This window comes from Homarus americanus, unplaced genomic scaffold (assembly GCF_018991925.1).
Source record: "Homarus americanus isolate GMGI-L3 unplaced genomic scaffold, GMGI_Hamer_2.0 scaffold25727, whole genome shotgun sequence".
Taxonomy (NCBI): Eukaryota; Metazoa; Arthropoda; class Malacostraca; order Decapoda; family Nephropidae; genus Homarus; species Homarus americanus.
This window is the reverse complement of record NW_024737110.1, coordinates 22,454-44,513: the sequence shown is the minus strand read 5'-3', so window position 1 is coordinate 44,513 and position 22,060 is coordinate 22,454. Positions and strand designations below refer to the sequence as shown.

The following is a 22,060-nucleotide window of genomic DNA, read 5'->3' as shown; positions in this document are numbered from 1 at the left end:
TGAAAGATTTGGGGTAATGATAAGTAGGAATCTTAAACCAAGTGAACAATGTGTATTAGCTGGGAACAAGGCTAATAAAGTACTTGGGTTCATACAAAAGTGTTAGTTACAAGACTAGCGAGGTCATCCTAAAACTATATCTTGTGTTTGTTAGACCTCACTTGGATTACGCAGTTCAGAGGAGAATGACCAGACTAATCCGGGCATTAGGAACCTTGAGTACAGAGACAGGTTAAAGCATCTTAATTTACACTCCCTCGAGAGACGTAGAGTGAGGGCGATATGATAGAGGTGTATAAATGGAAGTCAGGGCTAAACAAAGGTGATATAACAAAGGTATCAAACTATCAACCAGGAGCGAACTCGTAACAATGGTTTTAAATTAGACAAATTTAGATTTAGGCGCAAGATAGGTAAACATTGGTTTGGTAACAGAGTAGTGGATGAATGGAACAAGTTACCAAATATCATCATTAACTAGAATACGCTGGATAGCTTCAAACACAGGTTGGATGCTTATATGAGCAATAGGGGTTGGGTGTAAACGGGACTGCCCAGCATGGCCGCTGCAGTTTCCTCCATTCTTATGAACATGTAGTAATAGTGTTGTAATGAACATGTTCTTGTAATGATTGTTTATCAGACCACAGCTTACAGCCCAGAGAAATACAACACGTATAACAGTGAGCCGGTGTACACCCACGTAGATGGTGACACAACCTACAGTGAGTAAAGGTCACTGCCACAAAGTACTGAGTTAACCCTGCGATATAACCACAGAGAGCCAGTACATCCAACAGTGTGTAAGAGCCAGTACATGCCAGCAACGTGTAACAGAACACCAGTCGACAACTGTGTAACAGAGCAGTACATGCCTACTGCCAACAGTGTGTAACAGAGAGCCAGTATGCCAGTAGCAACAGTGTGTAACGAGCCAGTACATGCCCAGTACTTGCCAACAGTGTGTAACAGAGAGCCAGTACATAGTACTTGCCAACAGTGTGTAACAGGAACGTGATCGCTCCCAAAGCTAACGGGCCGATCTTTTGGTGAAGATAAAAGTAAAGTGATATCCTAAAATTAACTCCCGAAATTACCAAAATATATCTATAAAACACCAACAAATTATTAATAATCTTAAATAACATTAAAATTATATAATTAAAAACGGTTAAATTATTTAGTCTCAGAAAAAAACAAAATAATTTAGGTCTTGATGTTCGTGGTTATGACTCAACATGAACCAGGGCGGCCATGACAGCTGACGCATTGTAAACAAGACGCTGAAGAAGGTGAGTGACCAGCGGTACTTGTGAGTGACCAGCGGTACTTGTGAGTGACCAGCGGTACTTGTGAGTGACCAGCGGTACTTGTGAGTGACCAGCGGTACTTGTGGTGACCAGCGGTACTTGTGAGTGACCAGCGGTACTTGTGAGTGACCAGCGGTACTTGTGAGTGACCAGCGGTACTTGTGAGTGACCAGCGGTACTTGAGTGACCAGCGGTACTTGTGGTGACCAGCGGTACTTGTGGTGACCAGCGGTACTTGTGAGTGACCAGCGGTACTTGTGAGTGACCAGCGGTACTTGTGGTGACCAGCGTTACTTGTGGTGACCAGCGGTACAGCAGGTGACCAGCGGTACTTAGCGAGTGACAGCGGTACTTGTGGTGACCAGCGGTACTTGTGAGCCAGCGGTACTTGTGAGTGACCAGCGGTACTTGTGAGTGACCAGCGTTCTTGAGTGACCAGCGGTACTTGTGAGTGACCAGCGGTACTTGTGAGTGACCAGCGGTACTGGTGAGTGACCAGCGGTACTTGGTGATGACGGTACTTGTGGTGACCAGCGGTAGAGTGACCAGCGGTACTTGTGGTGACCAGCGGTACTTGGCAGCGGAGTGACCAGCGGTACTTGTGAGTGACCAGCGGTACTTGTGTGAGTGACCAGCGGTACTTGTGAGTGACCGGTTGACTAACGTGGTTTTCCCAGTGTATTTTAAACGGATCTGACCTTAATTGTTGGCGGTGGGCTACCTGACCCCTAGCCAGTGACAGACCCCTGGTAGGCCTAACCTGACCCTAGCCAGTGGCAGACCCCTGGTAGGCTAACCTGACCCCTAGCCAGTGGCAGACCCCGGCCAGGCTAACCTGACCCTGGTGACAGACTGGTAGGCTAACCTGACCCCTAGCCAGTGGCAGACCCCTGGTAGGCTAACCTGACCCCTAGCCAGTGGCAGACCCCCGGTAGGCCTAACCTGACCCCTAGCCAGTGACACACCCCTGGTAGAGCCTAACCTGACCCCCAGCCAGTGACAGACCCCTGGTAGGCCTAACCTGACCCTAGCCAGTGGCAGACCCCCGGTAGGCCTAACCTGACCCTAGCCAGTGACAGACCCCTGGTGAGCCTAACCTGACCCCTAGCAGTGCGGGCCCCTGGTGAGCCTAGCCTGCCCCTAGCCAGTAGCAGACCCCAGTAGGCCTAACCTGACCCTAGCAGTGACACACCCCTGGTAGGCCTAACCTGACCCCTAGCCAGTGACAGACCCCAGGCCTAGCCTGGCCCTAGCCAGTGACAGACCCCGGTGGTACCAACCTGACCCTAGCCAGTGACAGACCCGGTAGCCTAACCTGACCCCTAGCCAGTGGCAGACCCTGGTATTCTGACCCTAGCCAGTGAGACCCTGGTAGCCTAGCCTGACCCTAGCCAGTGACAGACCCTGGTAGGCCTAACCTGACCCCTAGCCAGTGGCAGACCCGTTGGCCTAACCTGACCCCTAGCCAGTGACAGACCCCCCGGTAGGCCTAACCTGACCCCTAGCCAGTGACACACCCCCGGTAGGCCTAACCTGACCCCTAGCCAGTGACAGACCCCCCGGTAGGCCTAACCTGACCCCTAGCCAGTGACACACCCCCGGTAGGCCTAACCTGACCCCTAGCCAGTGACAGACCCCTGGTAGGCCTACCTTAAACTAACCTAAATGCTTCAGTAGTTAATAACTCTGTGACTCAGGACCTAAAGCACAACACCTTAGAGGACCAGAGACACTCAACAACAGGAGAGAATCATCGTCTTTCTCGTAAAACTCGGCAATAAACTTAAAATAATCCTCGGGACACAAATAACGCGATTGGTCGAAAAAAAATTTACGTGATATCGACACATGATTGGTCACGACTGGATGGCGTCGGACAATATTTCACCTGAATGATTGGTCGATAACATCATCTCACAGACCGAAAACTACGTCAAATAAATTAAATTCAATTGTGTCGTTATTATCTGCCATTTGTATAATCAGAATAAACATGTGAATGATTATGTCTCTGGGGGCATTTGTGTCGCCATAGGTCATTTTCGTAACGTAAGTCAGTCTGGCTTCACCAAATTCTCTAACCGCTGCCATTCCTTCCTCTCCAACTGTGTAAATTGTGTGTCATTATTCCTGATCCTTTTAATAAAATATTTACGCATCCGAAGTTTAGAATTACGTATAGAAGCTCCTCACCGACTTACGACCGCCCGGACTTACGACCGCCCGGACTTACGACCGCCCGGACTTACGACCGCCCGGACTTACGACCGCCCGGACTTACCACCGCCCGGACTTACGACCGCCTGGACTTACGACCCGCCTCAGTCTTACCAAAATTTTGTCAAATTACGTATTTTCGAGTCCCGACGTTAGTACACGGAGAAAATTTTCGTTTGTAATTCACTTTAAAATGGCTGGCAAGCTTAAAAGTGAGAGTTTTGTGGTGCTGAGAAGAAAAAGAGACACCCATTTTAGATTTTATATGTATTATTTAAGCATTTTCGACTTACGACCTGGATTTAGGTCCCTAACCCCGTCGTAAGTCGGGGAGGAACTGTATATACAACTTAATTCTTCTTTTGTTTATTTATTAAATGTACAGTATTCTCCTTTTTTTTTTCCATGTATAGTTTCTCTTTAAACAAACAATAAATGGTGTAATTGTGCCATATTTATACTTTTACACGATCATTTTGACACATTGGATTCTCTTGTCGTTGTTTTCTATACCATTAACGGTCATAACAATTCTCTATGAACTGTGTCCTCTCAGCTCCACACCAGGGGGCCTGTACGTCACCTATTACAGTGTGTCATTTACATCGTGTTGACCTGAGGTGGTTGTGATTATCCTTACCGCCATTTATCACACCTAGTTCTTGACGATCCTCATTTGTTGGTTAATATTTCTGACTCTGGTTTAATTATGAACACTTGTAAATGTCCACAGACGCACGAGAGTTATTCTTTCGTGGTAATTGTTAGGTTACGATGTTCTATGTTAACTCTGTGTACTTTCGTTGGGTTTACATACAAAATAAATATGCGATTTGGTTTAATTTTTTTGTACGGGCTATTAGCATGATGTTTAACTCTGAAATAGACACAACAATGCATAGAACCTACTAGAACCGGGCCTATTAAGATGGGTTTGTTAGGTCAGGTTCTGTTAGGTTAAGTTAGATCATTGATGAGAAAGCTGCCCCACAGACTTAAGTGTTTACAAATTGCTTCATAATTTTGGTAGCTCGAGTTTTGACCCCTGACTGTCTCTCTGGTAAAGTAATCCAAAACTTCGACCTCAAATTGCCTCATTATCAGCCTGTAGTACTGTCATTTGAAACACAGTAAAGCACACTGTTTTATATGCCATGAACGAAAACTGAACCAAATCCAGCATCCCCATGACCTCAGTATGACCCATGACCTCTATGCGACCCATTACGATACATCTAACGGCCTCGTGTTTGGGAACCGCTGCACTACAAACACTCGCCTGCAGTAGACAAAAACCTATCATCAGGGTTACGTTCCTGGAAACCTCAGCACCAGTGTCTACCCCACGTTAACCTTTCTCAAGACAGTTTAAAACCTCCATTTCCGTAACAAGGCTAATGGTCTAATGTTGTTTTTCACTACACTAGTATCAGTAGCACTTGATGGGTGTTGGGAAGTCATTTTGAAAGGTTACAGTACAGCCCACACTTGACCCCTTAAGGTACGACCCACACTTGACCCCTTAAGGTACGACCCACACTTGACCCCTGAAGGTACGACCCACACTTGACCCCTTAAGGTACGACCCACACTTGACCCCTCAAGGTACGACCCACACTTGACCCCTCAAGGTATCACCCACACTTGACTTCCAACGTGTTTAAATTATCTCATCCGCATTAAAATCGAACCTCGTTTGACTTCCGATCTCCTCCACCAGATGGCAGAGAGTAAGAGCGGCGGAGACGACGCCCCGGAGAAGTCAGCAGCCACGGAGACCACCAACAACGCAGACACGACCGACACGGAGAGAGAATGGGCGCAGCTGGCACAGTCAGAGTTCACCAAAGGCAACTATGCCACGGCTCTCACCCTCCTGAACCAGCTGTTGGCCTCTAGACCTAAGGATGCCAAGGTGATGACCATAATAATAATAATAATAGTAATAATAATAATAATAATAGTAATAATAATAATAGTAATAATGATAATGATAATAATAATAATAATAATGATAATAATAATAATAATAATAATCCCCCACAGGTGTTAATGAACAAGGCCGTGGTTGACTACTACAAAAGCGACTTGAAAAAAACGGATTCATTTCGCAAACAATTGATTGATATTTGTTCACAGGTAAAGTTGTTTAATGTTTGAGTTGACCTGACCTAATGAATGGTCTAGATAGTTATTCTTTGACCTCCTAGTATGTGACCCCAGGTATGTGACCCCTATTATCTTTGACCCCTAGTATGTGACCCCTAGTATCTTTGACCCCTAGTATGTGACCCCCTAGAGGTGAATATAATTGTCAGGTATTAACTTGACAGAACATTAAAACTGGCGTCCCTGTAGTGAAGATTTTAGTTGAATTACAGGAAGCATTCATTTAATTTTTGTTTATTTAGCAATAATTTGGTTTCGCGATATCGGAGTTTTAATTTTTCTGGTTTAACTATTGGTCAGAGTTTGGTTTAGTGATGTTCTTTCTGGTTTAACTATTGGTCTGAGTTTGGTTTAGCGATGTTCTTTCTGGTTTAACTATTGGTCAGTGTTTGGTTTAGCGATGTTCTTTCTGGTTTAACTAATGGTCAGAGTTTGGTTTAGCGATGTTCTTTCTGGTTTAACTATTGGTCTGAGTTTGGTTTAGCGATGTTCTTTCTGGTTTAACTATTGGTCAGTGTTTGGTTTAGCGATGTTCTTTCTGGTTTAACTATTGGTCAGTGTTTGGTTTAGTGATGTTCTTTCTGGTTTAACTAATGGTCAGAGTTTGGTTTAGCGATGTTCTTTCTGGTTTAACTAATGGTCAGAGTTTGGTTTAGCGATGTTCTTTCTGGTTTAACTATTGGTCAGAGTTTGGTTTAGTGATGTTTCTGGTTTAACTAATGGTCAAAGTATGTATGTATGAATTTTGTTAACTAAATTTTAAACCTTAACAAATCTAGTTAATATTTTGTTATTAACCTGACCTGACCTGACCTGACCTGACCTGACCAGTGTGTGACCAAGTACATATTAGCTTATAAATATATACTGTAATATACTGTAAATATACTTCACTATACTATCTTGTGTTACAGTGCGGGATCAAGATGGATGAGGTGAACTCGACGGATGAGGTGGATAGAAGCGTCATCCACCTGAACCACTGTATTGTGCTGTACCACCTACACCAGTACAGGGCAGCGCTGTCACTACTGGAGAAGATGTACACTAGTCTGGAATCATTAGGTTGGCTTCTCTCTCTCTCTCTCTCCCTCTCTAATTCTCTCTCTCTCTCTCTCTCTCTCTCGACCAGATACGATCGTTGATGGTAAACTGATCTATTCTGAGGTGCTGGAGAAAAAGTTGTTTTATGATAGAAATATTTAACCTAACCCAACGTAACCCAACCAAACCCAACATAACCTAACCAAACCCAACGTAACCTAACCAAACCCAATCAACAGATCATTTTATTTGACAGAGGAGAGCGCAATGTGGTCTGATACCTAGGAGCCCACCACCCCGACAGAGCCCTGGCCGTCATAACACACACAGAGACTCCACCTTCCTGCCTCAGCCTCCCCACACACCCTCACACAAGCAGCCACCGCCTCAAGAGAAGGAGAATAAGTGAGTTTGATTATTGTTTATACTCACGCACACACACACACACACACACACACACACACACACACACACACACACACACACACACACCCGCCTCAACGGAAGGGAAATAGAGCTTGTGTGTTTTTTCTGTTTATTTACGTCTACACTCAAAGGTGCAGCATCTCTGAATGGGGAGGTAGAAACTTGGTTAAATTCAATAGTAATAAAACTCAGTATTTACCAATTACACTTTGTAATTTACATGATCTCCCACCAATTACATTTCAGGATAATATTATTCTGGTAAGTTCTAAAATAGATATGCTAGGCCTCACCATTTCTAATATGTCATGGAAGCCACATATCCTCAACATAGTTAAAGCTGCCTCCAAAGCTGTGAATGCTGTACAGATGCCATAGGTACTTCACCCCTGAGCTGTTGGTTCAAGTATATAAGGGATTAATTGGTCCTAACTTGGAGTACTGCTCTCATATCTGGGGTGGCTCTTCAACTGTTAGATAGGCTGGAATCAAAGGCTTATTAACTCTACTCCTTTAGTTGATAATCTCTTCTCTCTTCACCACAATGTTGCTTCACTTCTCTTTTACACGGGTACTTTATCCAGCTGCACTGCTGGTGTCACAGTGGATGTGGGTCACACTATAATAACCCTTATAGTACATCCTTTCTCACACTGTTGAATGCTCTGCCTCCTTCTGTGTTTCCACAATCTGTCTCACCTAAACAAGATGCTTCTCTGTACATTAATATAACCTTGGATTTTATATTTATTATTGTATATTTTACACCCCAGGTCTAGGTAGGAGAAGGTCACCATTGGCCGACTTGTTCGCCCAAATAAATACAACCAGCCTGTTATTGACACTCTCTAAAACCTCCCCAGATCCCCAGAGAAAGTCAGTGTATCTGGGGGTACAGGCAGCAGCAGCAGCAGCAGTAGCAGCAGCAGTAGCACCACCAGTAGCACCAGTAGCACCACAGATGAGATATGTGCAGCGCCACTCAGGAACAGCTGAGAGGGAAGCTTCAGCAGTTGAGGGTCCGAGCCATGTTGATGATGAGGGCCCTCAGAGTGGCCAAGAAGGAACTCAAGAATATCGTCACTCATGCCGTCACTGCCGGCAACTCTCTGGTAAGGAGGGGCAGTGTTTGGTTGGGTTAGGTTAGGTTTGGTTGGGTTTGGTAAAGTTACGTTGGGTAAATTTAGGTCAGGTTAGGTTAGGTTTCTCAAAAAATATTTCTCAGCCATTACAAGAGACAAAGTTATGTGACTTCCCTATACAAACATTCTCATTATACGTTCACATCATACAGTACAGGCAGTCACTTGGGTTACGTATAATATCCGTACTTGAGTCGATAATACTGTATACGTGAGTCAGGTGGTATACCCTCTGTGAACCATACTCACAGACCAGTGTTTATAATACCACTATGTCACAGCCTAAGGCCTACATCTAAAATAACTGATGATGAAAGAAGAAATAAAATGACAGAATAGAAGTTAATAATAAGTCATGTGGTAAATAAAATACTGTTTTTAAAGTTTGACCTCAGTATTATCAGTGGACATTGTTAAGATAGATATAATGTGGTCTGGGGACTGGCTGTATAATGTATTCTCACAGTTTATAATGTCTGAGTGAAATATATAATGATTGTTGTTCACCTTTATCATTGTTTGGTTATATATTACTGAATTATTTCTTGCTTTGATGTAATGATTACGGTATAATGAACGAGTTAGGCTGTAGGGACGGTGGCCATCGTCAGTGGTAGTTAACACACTGACTCACACCTTAATCTTTCAACAGAACGTCACTTTAATCAGCCTTAAGAGCCAGCTGGAATATCTTCGAGGGAACTTCCGTAAAGCGATCAAAGTGCTGAACCAATGTGCTGCCATACCTCCACCAAGCCCGTTAGTATATGTACCCCTCCTGTAAACTATATCAGTGCTGTTTGTATGGTAAAAGTTGCCATACATGTTAGTTATTGTGTTTATAGAGTGTAGGTATACAGTTTAACCTGTATACAGTCAGTGTAGGTATAGGTTGAAGGCCAATATAAGATCATTAACTGTCTGTCTCTCACACAGAACCTATGGCCCTAGTTTAGGTGTTATGTACTACAATAACCTGGGGTCATACACTTAGGGTGGTAAGCCTACAGTGGCCTGCCTCTACCTGCAGAAGGCCCTGCAGGAGACACAGGAACTGGACGACCCTACTGCTGCCACCCAGTCAGGTAAACATTGGGTATACGTTGCTCAACCTAACCTAAACTAACGTATCCATACCAAATTTAACCTAACCTAAAGTAATCTAACCTAACCTAACTTAACATAATTTAAAGTAACCTAACTTATTTATTCCTAAACTAACCTAACGGATCTATATGTAGCCATCTATCCATCAATATCCATCTCTCGACAGGTGATCTACTATCAACACGACCACTGTACCAACTCAGCAGCAATATACAGCCAGAGTTGTACTATAACCTTGGGGTAACTCTCCTGCACATGAGCAAACCAGACAAGGCCTTTGATTTTCTCCTGGAGGTTCTTCAAGTCCACAGCATGAACCCTCGTCTGTGGCTGAGGCTGTCTGAGTGCTGTATTGCTGTTCATAAATCTGTAAGTACTAGATGTCTTGTTTAATGCTTTATCTAACAGACATATGAGGGAGATCTTTATTTAACAGACATGTGAGGGAGGTATGTCTGGGTTTTAAGGTCTGTGGCTGAGGCTGTCTGAGTGCTGTATTGCTGTTCATAAGTTTAAGTACTAGATGTCTTGTTTAATGCTTTATCTAACAGACATATGAGGGAGATCTTTATTTAACAGACATGTGAGGGAGGTATGTCTGGGTTTTAAGGTCTGTGGTTAAGGCTGTCCGAGTGCTGTATTGCTGTTCATAAATCTGTGTACTAGATGTCTTGTTTAATGCTTTATCTAACAGACATATGAGGGAGATCTTTATTTAACAGACATGAGGGAGGTATGTCTGGGTTTTAAGGTCTGTGGCTGAAGCTGTCTGAGTGCTGTATTGCTGCTAAATCTGTAAGTATTAGATGTCTTGTTTAATGCTTTATCTAACAGATATATGAGGAGATCTTTATTTAACAGACATGTGAGGAGGTAAGGTTGGGTGTTAAGGCTATCTGGGTGATATGAATACAGTACAGGCAGTCACTTGGGTTATGATAATTTCCGTTTCTAAGTTGAAAATATACTTGAGTCAGGTCGTATACACCTGTGTAGACCATACTCACAGACCAGTGTTTAGAATAGCACTATATCACAGCCTAAGGCCTACATCTATAATAACTGATGATGAAAGAAGAAATATAATGAAAAAGTAAATAAAAGTTAATAATAAGTCATGTGGTAAATAAAATACTGGGAATTTAAAGTTTGACCTCAGTTGTATCAGCGGACATTTGTAAGGCAGGGAACTATTGTATATTATTTACAAACTTGGAAACATATTAAATAACAGTGTATTCTATTAAATATTTGTACATTAGAATATCATTAGAGTCAGGTCGAGACAGACTAATGTATAGTGCGTTTTTTTCCAGATGAGAAAAGATGTCGCCCCTCCTCAATACTCACAGCTGATTGGCTGTTCAAACCTGCAGATATCGTCCTCAAGTAATGATGTATTTATTAAGGAGTTTATTAATAATGACCGTTTTTATGATAAAGATGTTTAGTTAAATTATATAAAGATTCATACATTAATTATTTCAAACATGAACACGGAGGAAGTTTATCAGAAATATTATACAAGAATTAACTGTTAAACTCTGGTGGCAAATTGATGCTTTCGGAGGACGCATTTAATATATACTTATTTTTACCACAATAAGATACTAAGACTAATTACATATCAGTAATATTACACTATGTAAAAACTAACATTTTAAAAGATCAGAATTACATTGAAATATTACTTGGCCGTCAACAGAGGCGAGAAACATGAAGTTGTTAACAGTTAATTCTTGTATAATATTTCTGATAAACTTCCTCCGTGTTCATGTTTGAAGTAATTAATGTATGAATCTTTATATAATTTAACTAAACATCTTTATCATAAAAACGGTCATTATGAATAAACTCATTAATAAATACATCATTACTTTAGGACGATATCGAACAGGTTTGAAACAGCCAATCAGCTGTGAGTATTGAGGAGGCGCAGGCATCTCTTCTCAGCTGGGAAAACGCGCTATAGTGAACAATGTTGAGGTGTGGTCGGTGAAACACTCGTTCAGTACAGTATAGTTTGGTGATGGGGCAGAAGGCCTTGATGTACTAGGGTATGTTGGTTAGGTTAGGTTAGGTTAAATTATTGTATTAATATTAATGACGTGTGTTGGTCAGGGTGTGAAGGAAGGCGTGGGCAGCAAGAGGTCCATCGTCCAGGGAACTGTAGGAGTCAGCGTCCATAGAAAGATCTGCATCGCTACACGGATCACCGACCACAACAAGAAACAGTGAGTATTACCCTAACCTAACCTAACCTAACCTAACCTAACCTAACCTAACCTAACCTAACCTAACTAACCTTATCAGTGAAGGCTTTAACATAGGTGATATAGTCAGTTTCTCTTCATTATATATCAAGCATCTCCATCTTCTCATGACAGGCGGTGGGATGGTGGCTGTGGAGGTTTAAATTTTCTAGTGTTAAATTTCAGCTCACGTGCCTTATGCCACTGTGGCTCGTGGAACACAAATATATCTGTAATTCCTAAACTTTGGTCCAATTACTTATTATTATTGTTAGGGAGAGCAGCGACCAGTGACCCTCCTCTTAACAAGCTGCTGAGTCTTACCTGGACACAACAGAGAACAGAATACAGCTCCTCCCGACTTCGACGCCCGGACTTACGACGCCCGGACTTACGACGCGGACTTCCCGGCCCGGACTACGACGCCGGACTACGACCGCCGGACTACGACCGCCGGACTACGACCGCCGGACTACGCCCGGACTTGACACCGGACTTACGACCGCCCGGACTTCGACGCCGGACTACGACCGCCGGACTTGACCGCCCGGACTTCAACCCGCCTGGACTTACGACCGCCGGACTTCTGACCGCCCGGACTTCGACCACCCACACCACGACGCCCGACTTACGACCCGCCTATCATGCCAAAATTTTGTCCAAATTACGCATTTAGAGTAGCATGAGTGACAAAATTTTCGTTTGTAATTCACTTTAAAATGGCTGGCAAGGTTAAAAGTGAGAGTTTTATGGTACTGAGAAGAAAAAGAGACAACCAATTTAGATTTTCTATGTATTATTTAAGCATTTTCGACTTACCACCTTGGATTTGGTTCCCTAACCCCGCCGTAAGTCGGGGAGGCGTTAATTGTTCACAACACTGTTAACAGGGTAATGTCTTCACAGCTGGACTCCACCAGTTAACAATTCTTTAGTCTTCTCAGTTTGTATTAACCACACCAATTGTCATCAGTTGTTCTGCTGGGCTCGGTCTTTACACTAGGTACAAACCATCGACTCACTCTAGGCCGCTCACTGCTGCTTATATGCAGTAACATGTCAGACTCCTTGACCATCCTAGCGACACTCCCACGGGAGGTCGACTCAAGACCCACCTGGGGAACTCTAGAATGATTGACGCTTAAAATAATAAATAAATCAGAACAAAAATGATACAATACATTTTAGAATATTCTTACATAATTAATACATCAATATATATAAAAATATCACTAAAATTGCCCAATTGATTGTTGCTTGGGACAGAAAATAATCAAAACATCGAGTTTATAAAATTATAACACGAAATTATGACTCGATATAACAATAGTATTAAGGTGTTATATCAGGTGAGACTACTTAAAGGTGTCAATAATTATACCTACAGGTGAGACTAATTACCTAAGGTGTCAATAATTATATCTACAGGTGAGACTAATTACCTAAGGTGTCAATAATTATATCTACAGGTGTGGCTAATTACTTACAGGTGTGACCCACACTCCCAGTCTGACGCAGCCTTCCCTGAACCCATGGGAGTTCGCTCGCTTGTGTTTACGTAACGCTCTGGCCCTACTGCCTGAGAACGTCTCCACCACCTCACTCACCGACGAACAAGAGACCTCAGGTATGGTGTTGTAGGTATGATATATAGTGTATGGTGACTTATGGTGTAACATATTGTATGGTGCTTCAGCAGGGGTAGAAATTTACCTCATAAGGGCGACAAAATTTTACTATGACTGTGGCAAGAGGTACAATGTGAATAAGAGCCTCATGTAGAGAATACACTATTAATGCTAGTTATCTTACTATTAATGCTAGTTATCTTACTATGCTAGCGTTATGAGACTGGACAAGTGAGTTGGTATAATGCCACCTACACCACCAGGCCGGTATGACGCCACACATAGATAACACCGCCAGTGGGTCGGTTTGTGGAAAACCGTGCTGTAATGAATAAACTCAGTCTAATTAGTAGATGTACAATTATTATTGGCGAATTCATTTCTATACATAATATATAAAAGCAATGGCAGGAAATATATTACCTGAATGTTTAATAGGCTAGAATAAAAACAATTGACAAGTGATGAAAACTGCCTTTCATCGACAATCACGCCATTTATTATCAAAAAACAATTTCAAGTACATATCGAGATTATCACCCGATATAACGAGGTATCAAAAAATAATAACGCCTCTGAAATTTGACCAATTCACACGTTCATTCAAAATCAACTAGTAATTAACTATTGTATTATAGAACAAAGTGAATTATAAAGATCTACTATAAGAATTTGGTCTTGGTTAAAAGCTTTCACACATTCTTATTTTTTACGCTAACCTTATCATTATTTCTTTGGCATAAATTATATATTATTATTATTATCCAATTGGGAAGCACTGGTGGAACTACACCAGGTTTCAGTCCAAGTAGATCTAAATAGTATGTTATAGTTCGTCCAGTGTGTTCATCTAAATAACTTGGTGACCGTTCATAATAATCAGAGGGTTTAAAGTGCAGTTCACAAACACAGAAATTCACTTGATAGTTATACAATATGAGATTTTTATTGTCTTTAATTCAAAATAAGTGGATGAATATGGTTTACATTTGGATTAGGAAGTAATTTTGATACAGCTCCTCCCCGACTTACGACCTCTGCGACTTACGACCGCCCACACTTACGACCCGCCTCAGTCGTACCAAAATTTTGTCAAATTACGCATTTTCGAGTCCCAACGTCAGTACACGGACAAAATTTTCGTTTGTAATTCACTTTAAAATGGCTGGCCAGCTTAAAAGTGAGAGTTTTGTGGTGCAGAAGAAAAAGAGACACCCATTTTAGATTTTCTATGTATTATTTAAGCATTTTCGACTTACGACCTGGATTTGGGTCCCTAACCCCGTCGTAAGTCGGGAGAACTGCATATTGGTACATTCTAAATAGCTTCATCACAATGTGCTCTATGCTATTAATTCAGTTAATATACAATTATCCCAGTGTTGGTTTATGATTTAATATGATTTCTACTTGTAAATAAATGTCACACAGTAAATAGAACTTTGTATAAGTGCTAGTAAAAAATTATAATGACTAGTAAATTTTCAAATCTACTAGTCCTGCTGAACTATGAAAAGATGGTGATTTTCTACCCCTGTTCTGGTGTGATGGTGACATGGTTTAACATATTGTATGGTGCTGTAGGTATAAATATAGTGTATGGTGACATGATGTAACATTAGTGTATGGTGCCTCAGGTGTGATGCCGGAGATGTACTCGGCTGGTCCATCATCGCCACTACGAGGGACGGAGGTTGTTAGTCTCAGGGTCTCAGCCCTGGCCTGTAGCGCTTATGTCAGCTTGTGTCTCTTTGACTACGCCACGGCTCTCAGACCCCAGAGACCCTACTGGCCGCTCACCCCAAGATTCCTGGTGTTTACAAGTTAGTTTGGTTGGCTTGGGGTTGGGTTAGGTTAGGTTGAGACATATTCTAAAGACATAGTGTGTGGTATAGTGGTCTAATATGTCCCAATGTGTGGTATAATGGTCTAATATGTCCCAGAGTGTGATATAATAGTCTAATATGTCCCCTGCAGGTTACTAGGGCATCTGTACGCCGGTGAGGCCCTCATATGCCTGGGCAAGGTGGGGAAGCCATCGCTCATCTTGACCCTCGACAGGTGGGGGATCTAAGCCTCTGCCCTCCCACACAAGATGCCTCTCAAACTACCTCGTTTAACCTCCCTAGCCAAGGTGGGTATGTGACCTGACCTGACCTGAGTGGTGTATGACTAATGGTGACCTGACGTGACCTAAGTGGTTAATGACCCCTAAACACCTGACCTGACTTAACCTAACCAAACCAAGGTATGTATTGATTCATGGTGACCTGACCTGTGACCTGACCAGTGTTTAAAATACCACTTTATCACAGCCTTAGGCCTACATCTAAAATAACTGATGATGAAAGAAGAAATGACAAAACCAACCAATCAGATTGATGCTTAGAAATGTAGTGGCTCCTCATGTGTCCATCCACCAACCAATCAGCTGTCTTGTTACAAATTGTCCCTCACTCACTCCAGGCCATAGATTAGAGTTAGTTCGGCCAACCAAACGCCATATTGTTACTCAGCAGGTGGAATGTCTTCTCGGGCTCTCTACCTTAGATGATATACTTATCTAATTATAAACCTGTATGACACTTTTACAGAATAAACATTATCATTATCATCATCATCATTATCATTATCATCATCATTATCATTATCCTGTACAGTATGAGTGCAAACCTCTTCATCAGGTGAGTAACAATATGGCGTCCACATGTCAGAGAGTTGACCGAAATATCTCTCTTATTTTACAGCTCTGAACAGATCAGGGTACAGTATTTATGATGGCCACTGTACTGTACTAATAATACTGATAATACTGTACTGTACTGATAATACTGTACTAATAACACTGTACTATTGACAGGATGGTACCCAGGCAATACAACAACAGCTATGCAGGTAATGCGATACAACCTGAGTGTTGCTTATACCCTGAGGGGGGAGCTGGAGAAGGCTAATAATCTACTGAAGGAGGTAAGTCACCCCTAACCTAACCTACCCTAACGTCTCCTAACCTAACCAAACCTAAATGTGAACAGATACGTTACATTTGGCATTCATGTTAACTGTATTCAGAACGCCCAAGGCTCTCTCTGATGCCTGGGGGAGAATGAACAGAAAATGCCCAGAAAAATGCCCAAGACAATAGGCTATTATTGTTTTTGTTTTGTTTTTTATGGTCGAGTTTGTCATTTAACCGAGGATGTATCGTGGAATCTTGATATAGGCAGTAAACTATTATTAATTGGCTGAGGTGTCTATTGTATAATGTTATCAGGTCATGTCAAGCACTTCTGGAGGTGATAGATTATATAGGTCATGTCAAGTACTTCTGGAGGTGATAGATTATATAGGTCATGTCAAGCACTTCTGGAGGTAATAGATTATAGGTCATGTCAAGCACTTCTGGAGGTGATAGATTATAGGTCATGTCAAGTACTTCTGGAGGTGATAGATTATAGGTCATGTCAAGCATTTCTGGAGGTGATAGATTATAGGTCATATCAAATACTTCTGGAGGTGAGGGAAACTACTGCAGATCATGTCATTAGGGTTGTTTGGTAGAGGTGATTTGACATGATACTCTATAACTGGCTTTACTGGTACACAGATTACTGCTAGGAGATACACTGACTTGATGCACTCAGGGTAGATGATGACCATTTATAATTAGTGGTGGATGTAGCCATTACTTCCCTCAATGAAAGGTTCCAGATCTTAGGAGAGGTGAAGTGACATGTTCAGGACCTAAATGCAACACTGAGCAACACTCTTCTGAAGCTGAGTCAGATATTAATGGCAGGGGATTAACTGTGGCACTACAAAGTTTTCTACAAGTAACATTAAGTAACATGACAATCAATGGAACTTGGTATTTTGTTCCATGGGAAGAAACATGTGGGCAGGTGACCGAAATTGATCCATTAACGAACTAAGGTCTAATGTGATGCAAGAATGTTTCACTGGACCGACTTATCAGTGTGAATCAAGAGTTTTCAGACTTTTATGAGATGATTGACACAAGAGATGACTTTGATGTAACAATTAGCCTTGGTGTAGACAATACAGGTACAGTGGTCCCTCGGTTAACGAACACAATTCGTTCCACAGATTTGTTCGTTAACCGAAAATTTTGTTAACCGAATCTATTACTTCTTTGGGATATTGGGTAATTGGTTCCAGCTCTCAGAAAAAGTATACGCCACAAGTACTGTGCTGGTAATAGAATTAACAAAACAATAAAACTAATACAGTACTGTACTGTATACTGTATAATAATAAATAAAAATAGAATACTGTATTTTAACACTCTGAGGTGTTGTATTTTATATCAAACGGCTGATTATAGAGGCAGTCGATGATGGCGTCCATATTCTTCAGAGTCCATTGGTTCTAAAGCCTTCTTCATGTTTCATAATAATCTCTTCACTATTTATCAATATGTTCACTAAATTCAGAATGACCAATAATTTTAATATAAAAATGCAGAAATATTCAAGAGACCAAGTTTCTTGATATTTACTTCACTGGAAACGAATATAAACATAGAACCATTTACTGTGTTGGCGGGACCGGCCGATCAGCTGATCGCCCTAACAATCGTGTTTCTCGTGAGAGTTTTAGGCTAATCGAACTGAAAATCCTTATGGGAGCTAATTCGTTAACCAAAATTTCGTTAACGAGGACCACCCGTGGACCTAAACAATACAGACATGTGAACAATGACTGTATATAGAGTTGGCAGACACAGATAGACAAGAAACAATAATTACAATACCTCGTTAAACTGATGCCTTCATTACAGGTTAAACTGATGCCTTCATTACAGGTTAAACTGATGCCTTCATTACAGGTTAAACTGATGCCTTAATTACAGGTTAAACTGATGCCTTCATTACAGGTTTGATGCCTTAATTACAGGTTAAACTGATGCCTTAATTACAGGTGTGGACTGAGAGCAATGGGAGCATGCCAGCACAGGTGATCATGTTGGCTATGTATATTCAGCTCGTGGTGGTGTATTATGGTCCATGTATAGGGTGTGTCATAGGCTGTGTACAGGGTGTGTCATAGGCTGTGTACAGGGTGTGTCATAGGCTGTATACACTGGTTCTTAATGTATACTTAACCAGAGCTAAGTAACCAAATGTGTTACTTTAGGTCTGTACTCAAGTAACATTATTGGGTGTGGTGGGTATGGTGTGGGTGTGGTGGGTATGGTGTGGGTGTGGTGGGTATGGTGTGGCTGTGGTGGGTGTCGGGTATGTAGAGGTCTCCTGAAGTGAGGTCAGGTCAGGTCAGGTGGCAATTACAGCAGACTTACCCTTTGATTTTCTTGTGGGGCACTTGATGGTAGAGCAGTTTCACACTTGCCTCTGGCGAGAGGTCCACGGGTTCGATTCGGGCAGTGGAAGTTGTCTGGACACTCTTCCTAGCCCTCATTAGTCCCTGTTCACCTAACGCGCAGTAGGTACCTGGTGTGAGTCGAAAGATGTGAATTCGTATTCAGGGACAAGTTGTTGGGCTTATAGCATTGGCCATAACCATTGACTCTTCCAGGCTTCTCGCCCTCGACTCTTCAGGCTTCTCGCCTCGACTCTTCAAGCTTCTCGCCCTTGACTCTTCAGGCCTTCTATGCCCTGGGCGCCCTGGACTCTTCAGGCCTTCTCGCCCTTGACTCTTCAGGCTTCTATGCCCTCGACCCTTCGATCTCGCCCTTGACTCTTCAGGCCTTCTCGCCCGCCCGACTCTTCAGGCTTCGCCCTCGACCCTTCGACTTCGCCCGCCAACTCTTCAGGCTTCTCGCCCTTCCAGCCCGCTGGACCTCACCCTCGACCCTTCAAACTCTACGCCCTCGATCCTTCAGGCTTCTCGCCCTCAGTCCTTCAGGCTTCTACGCCCTCGATCCTTCAGGCTTCTACGCCCTCGATCCTTCAGGCTTCTACGCCCTCGATCCTTCAGGCTTCTCGCCTCGATCCTTCAGGCTTCTACGCCCTCGATCCTTCAGGCTTCTACGCCCAATAAACCTTATGTGATCCTCTGACTTTTATCTTTAGTTAACAAGTTTATTATAATTTACTGTTGATTTATTTTAATATTTAAGACAAATAATAATTTTGTTGTTACTTTCACTACTTGAGAACTTTATGAATGAGTTACTTATTTACTGCTACTTGAGTAACATCTCACCAATGTAACAATACTTTAACTGAAGTAACAAAGTCCAATACTTTATACAACTGTCCTTAACCTAACTTATATATATGACTCTATTTCCTTAACCTAACTATATATGTGACTCCCTATTTCCTTAACCTAACATATATATGACCCCTATTTCCTTAACCTAACATATATATATGACCCCCTATTTCCTTAACCTAACCTTTTCTATGTGTATAAAATAGGTTATTCCCCTCACAGGTCATGTTGATGTCATGAAGAACATCGTCAAAAAAAAACATCCTGTTGACCTGATCACTGTGAGGTCACCTTACCAGGGGTCAACGACGCTCTACCTACGAGACAAGTGTTCAGTCCCGGGGCCTGGCAGGGTCTGGTGTGTTGTAGAGGACAGTTTAGTGGCACATTATCACACTGTATAAATGTGTTACTGCACCCCATCTTGACCTGACCTGACCTGACCTGACCTAACCTAACCTGACCTAACCTAACCTAACCTGACCTAACCTAACCTGACCTAACCTAACCTGACCTAACCTAACCTGACCTAACTTAACCTCACCTGACAGTACAGTAGTATATTAGAGGATAACTGTATATATATATAATAATAATAATATACAGTCTATAGTGGTGAAGGATTTGCCTCAGTATACAGTATCCACACCGCCCCTTAATACACCATCAAGCCTGTGTGTGAGTCAATCAAACACACTTAACACTTAACACACTTAATAAAGTTTATATTAAGTTGTAGTAGAAAGTTAATTAATTTTCAGTGACATAGTGTATTTATGTAAATTTATTGAATGTGTACATAATGTGGGGTACACAGTGATGTACCCAAATCACGAGAAAGGTTGAAGATTAGTTACTGTCTCCATCACACACACAGACACACACACACACACAGACACACAGACACACACACACACACACACACAGACACACACACACACACACACACACAGACACACACACACAGACACACACACACACACACACAGACACACACACACACAGACACACACACACACACACACACACACACACACAGACACACACACACACACACACACACACACAGACACACACACAGACACACACACACACACACACACACACACACACACACACACACACACACACACACACACACACACAGACACACACACACACACACACAGACACACAGACACACACACACACACACACACACACACACACACACACACACACACACACACACACACACACACACACACAGACACACACACACACACAGACACACACACACACACACACACACAGACACACACACACACACACAACACACACACACACACACACACACACACAACACACACACACACACACACAACACACACACACAGACACACACACACAGACACACACACACACACACACACAGACACACACACACACACACACACACAACACACACACACACACAGACACACACACACACACACACACACACACAGACACACACACACACACACACACACACACACACACACACACACACACACACACACACACACACACACACACACACACACACACACACACACACACACATTGTTTCACCATAACTGAACCACTAAATCATTTCCACTAATCACCTCGTGTATTTGATGTTTATTACTAATGTATTATACTGTACTGTATTATACTGTACTGTACTGTACTGTACTGTATTGTACTGTACTGTATTGTATTATACTGTACTGTATTGTATTATACTGTACTGTATTGTATTATAGTGTACTGTACAGTTAACCCTCACTTTACGCGGTCCCACATTCCGCGTTTCCACGCTACGCGGTGCCCTGCGGAACCCAGGATGCTCACATTCATGCAGTGCGTGTACCCCTTCTGGCTGAGAAAGCTGGCGGGCAGCGCCATTTTGATCCAAACCTCCCGCCATCCGCCATGTTGTGTAAGCTGCTTGCTTGAAACATAGATGCGCCTACAAATGCCCAGTCATCAAAACATTACCAGTTCTTCACCGCCACCCACCACAGCCGGCCCAAGTCAGTGATAGTGATAATTATGGTGAGGATATGGACTTATATGGACTTTGGGAGTTTGACAAAGAGGCCCTGAAACTCTGTGGTGGATAGTGATACAATTGATACAGTGACACAGGTGAGGGCCAATAATCTGCCTCTGCCTCGGAACAACCGCCCATCCCGTGTGCCCAGCCATTTTTCTACTAATGTAAGTGTTAAAACCTAATATTATTGATATTTCTCTTAATTATTAATTGTGTGTGCATACCATCATAAAAGTTAAGATAATATTTTACTACAACATAGTTGTGTGTGTCGTCAAAAAGTGGGTTGGGATCGGCCCGGACTCCATTTCAATTAATCCCATATGTTATGTTATTCACTTTACGCGGGACCCTCCGGGTTACATTAACCGCGTAAAGTGAGGGTTAACTGTACTGTATTGTACTGTACTGTACTGTATTATACTGTATTATACTGTACTGTACTGAATTAGACTGTACTGTACTGTATTATACTGTACTGTATTATACTGTACTGTACTGTATT

General features: G+C 42.3%; 1 protein-coding gene across 1 annotated transcript; it reads left to right on the top strand.

Annotated features, from left to right (window-relative positions):
* The first annotated feature begins 1,232 nt into the window (after positions 1–1,232).
* On the top strand, positions 1,233–19,316 carry LOC121873393 (CCR4-NOT transcription complex subunit 10-like). Its single transcript, XM_042376936.1, is given in 22 exon segments — positions 1,233–1,292; positions 5,248–5,442; positions 5,574–5,666; positions 6,611–6,761; positions 6,997–7,004; positions 7,413–7,427; positions 8,030–8,042; positions 8,133–8,278; positions 8,961–9,067; positions 9,245–9,393; positions 9,582–9,784; positions 11,537–11,649; positions 11,854–12,335; positions 13,157–13,294; positions 14,933–15,118; positions 15,173–15,179; positions 15,273–15,322; positions 15,325–15,429; positions 16,156–16,265; positions 18,237–18,324; positions 18,852–19,105; positions 19,230–19,316. Coding segments are annotated over 21 exon segments (2,700 nt in total). The 5' UTR covers positions 1,233–1,292.
* Positions 19,317–22,060: the final 2,744 nt, after the last annotated feature.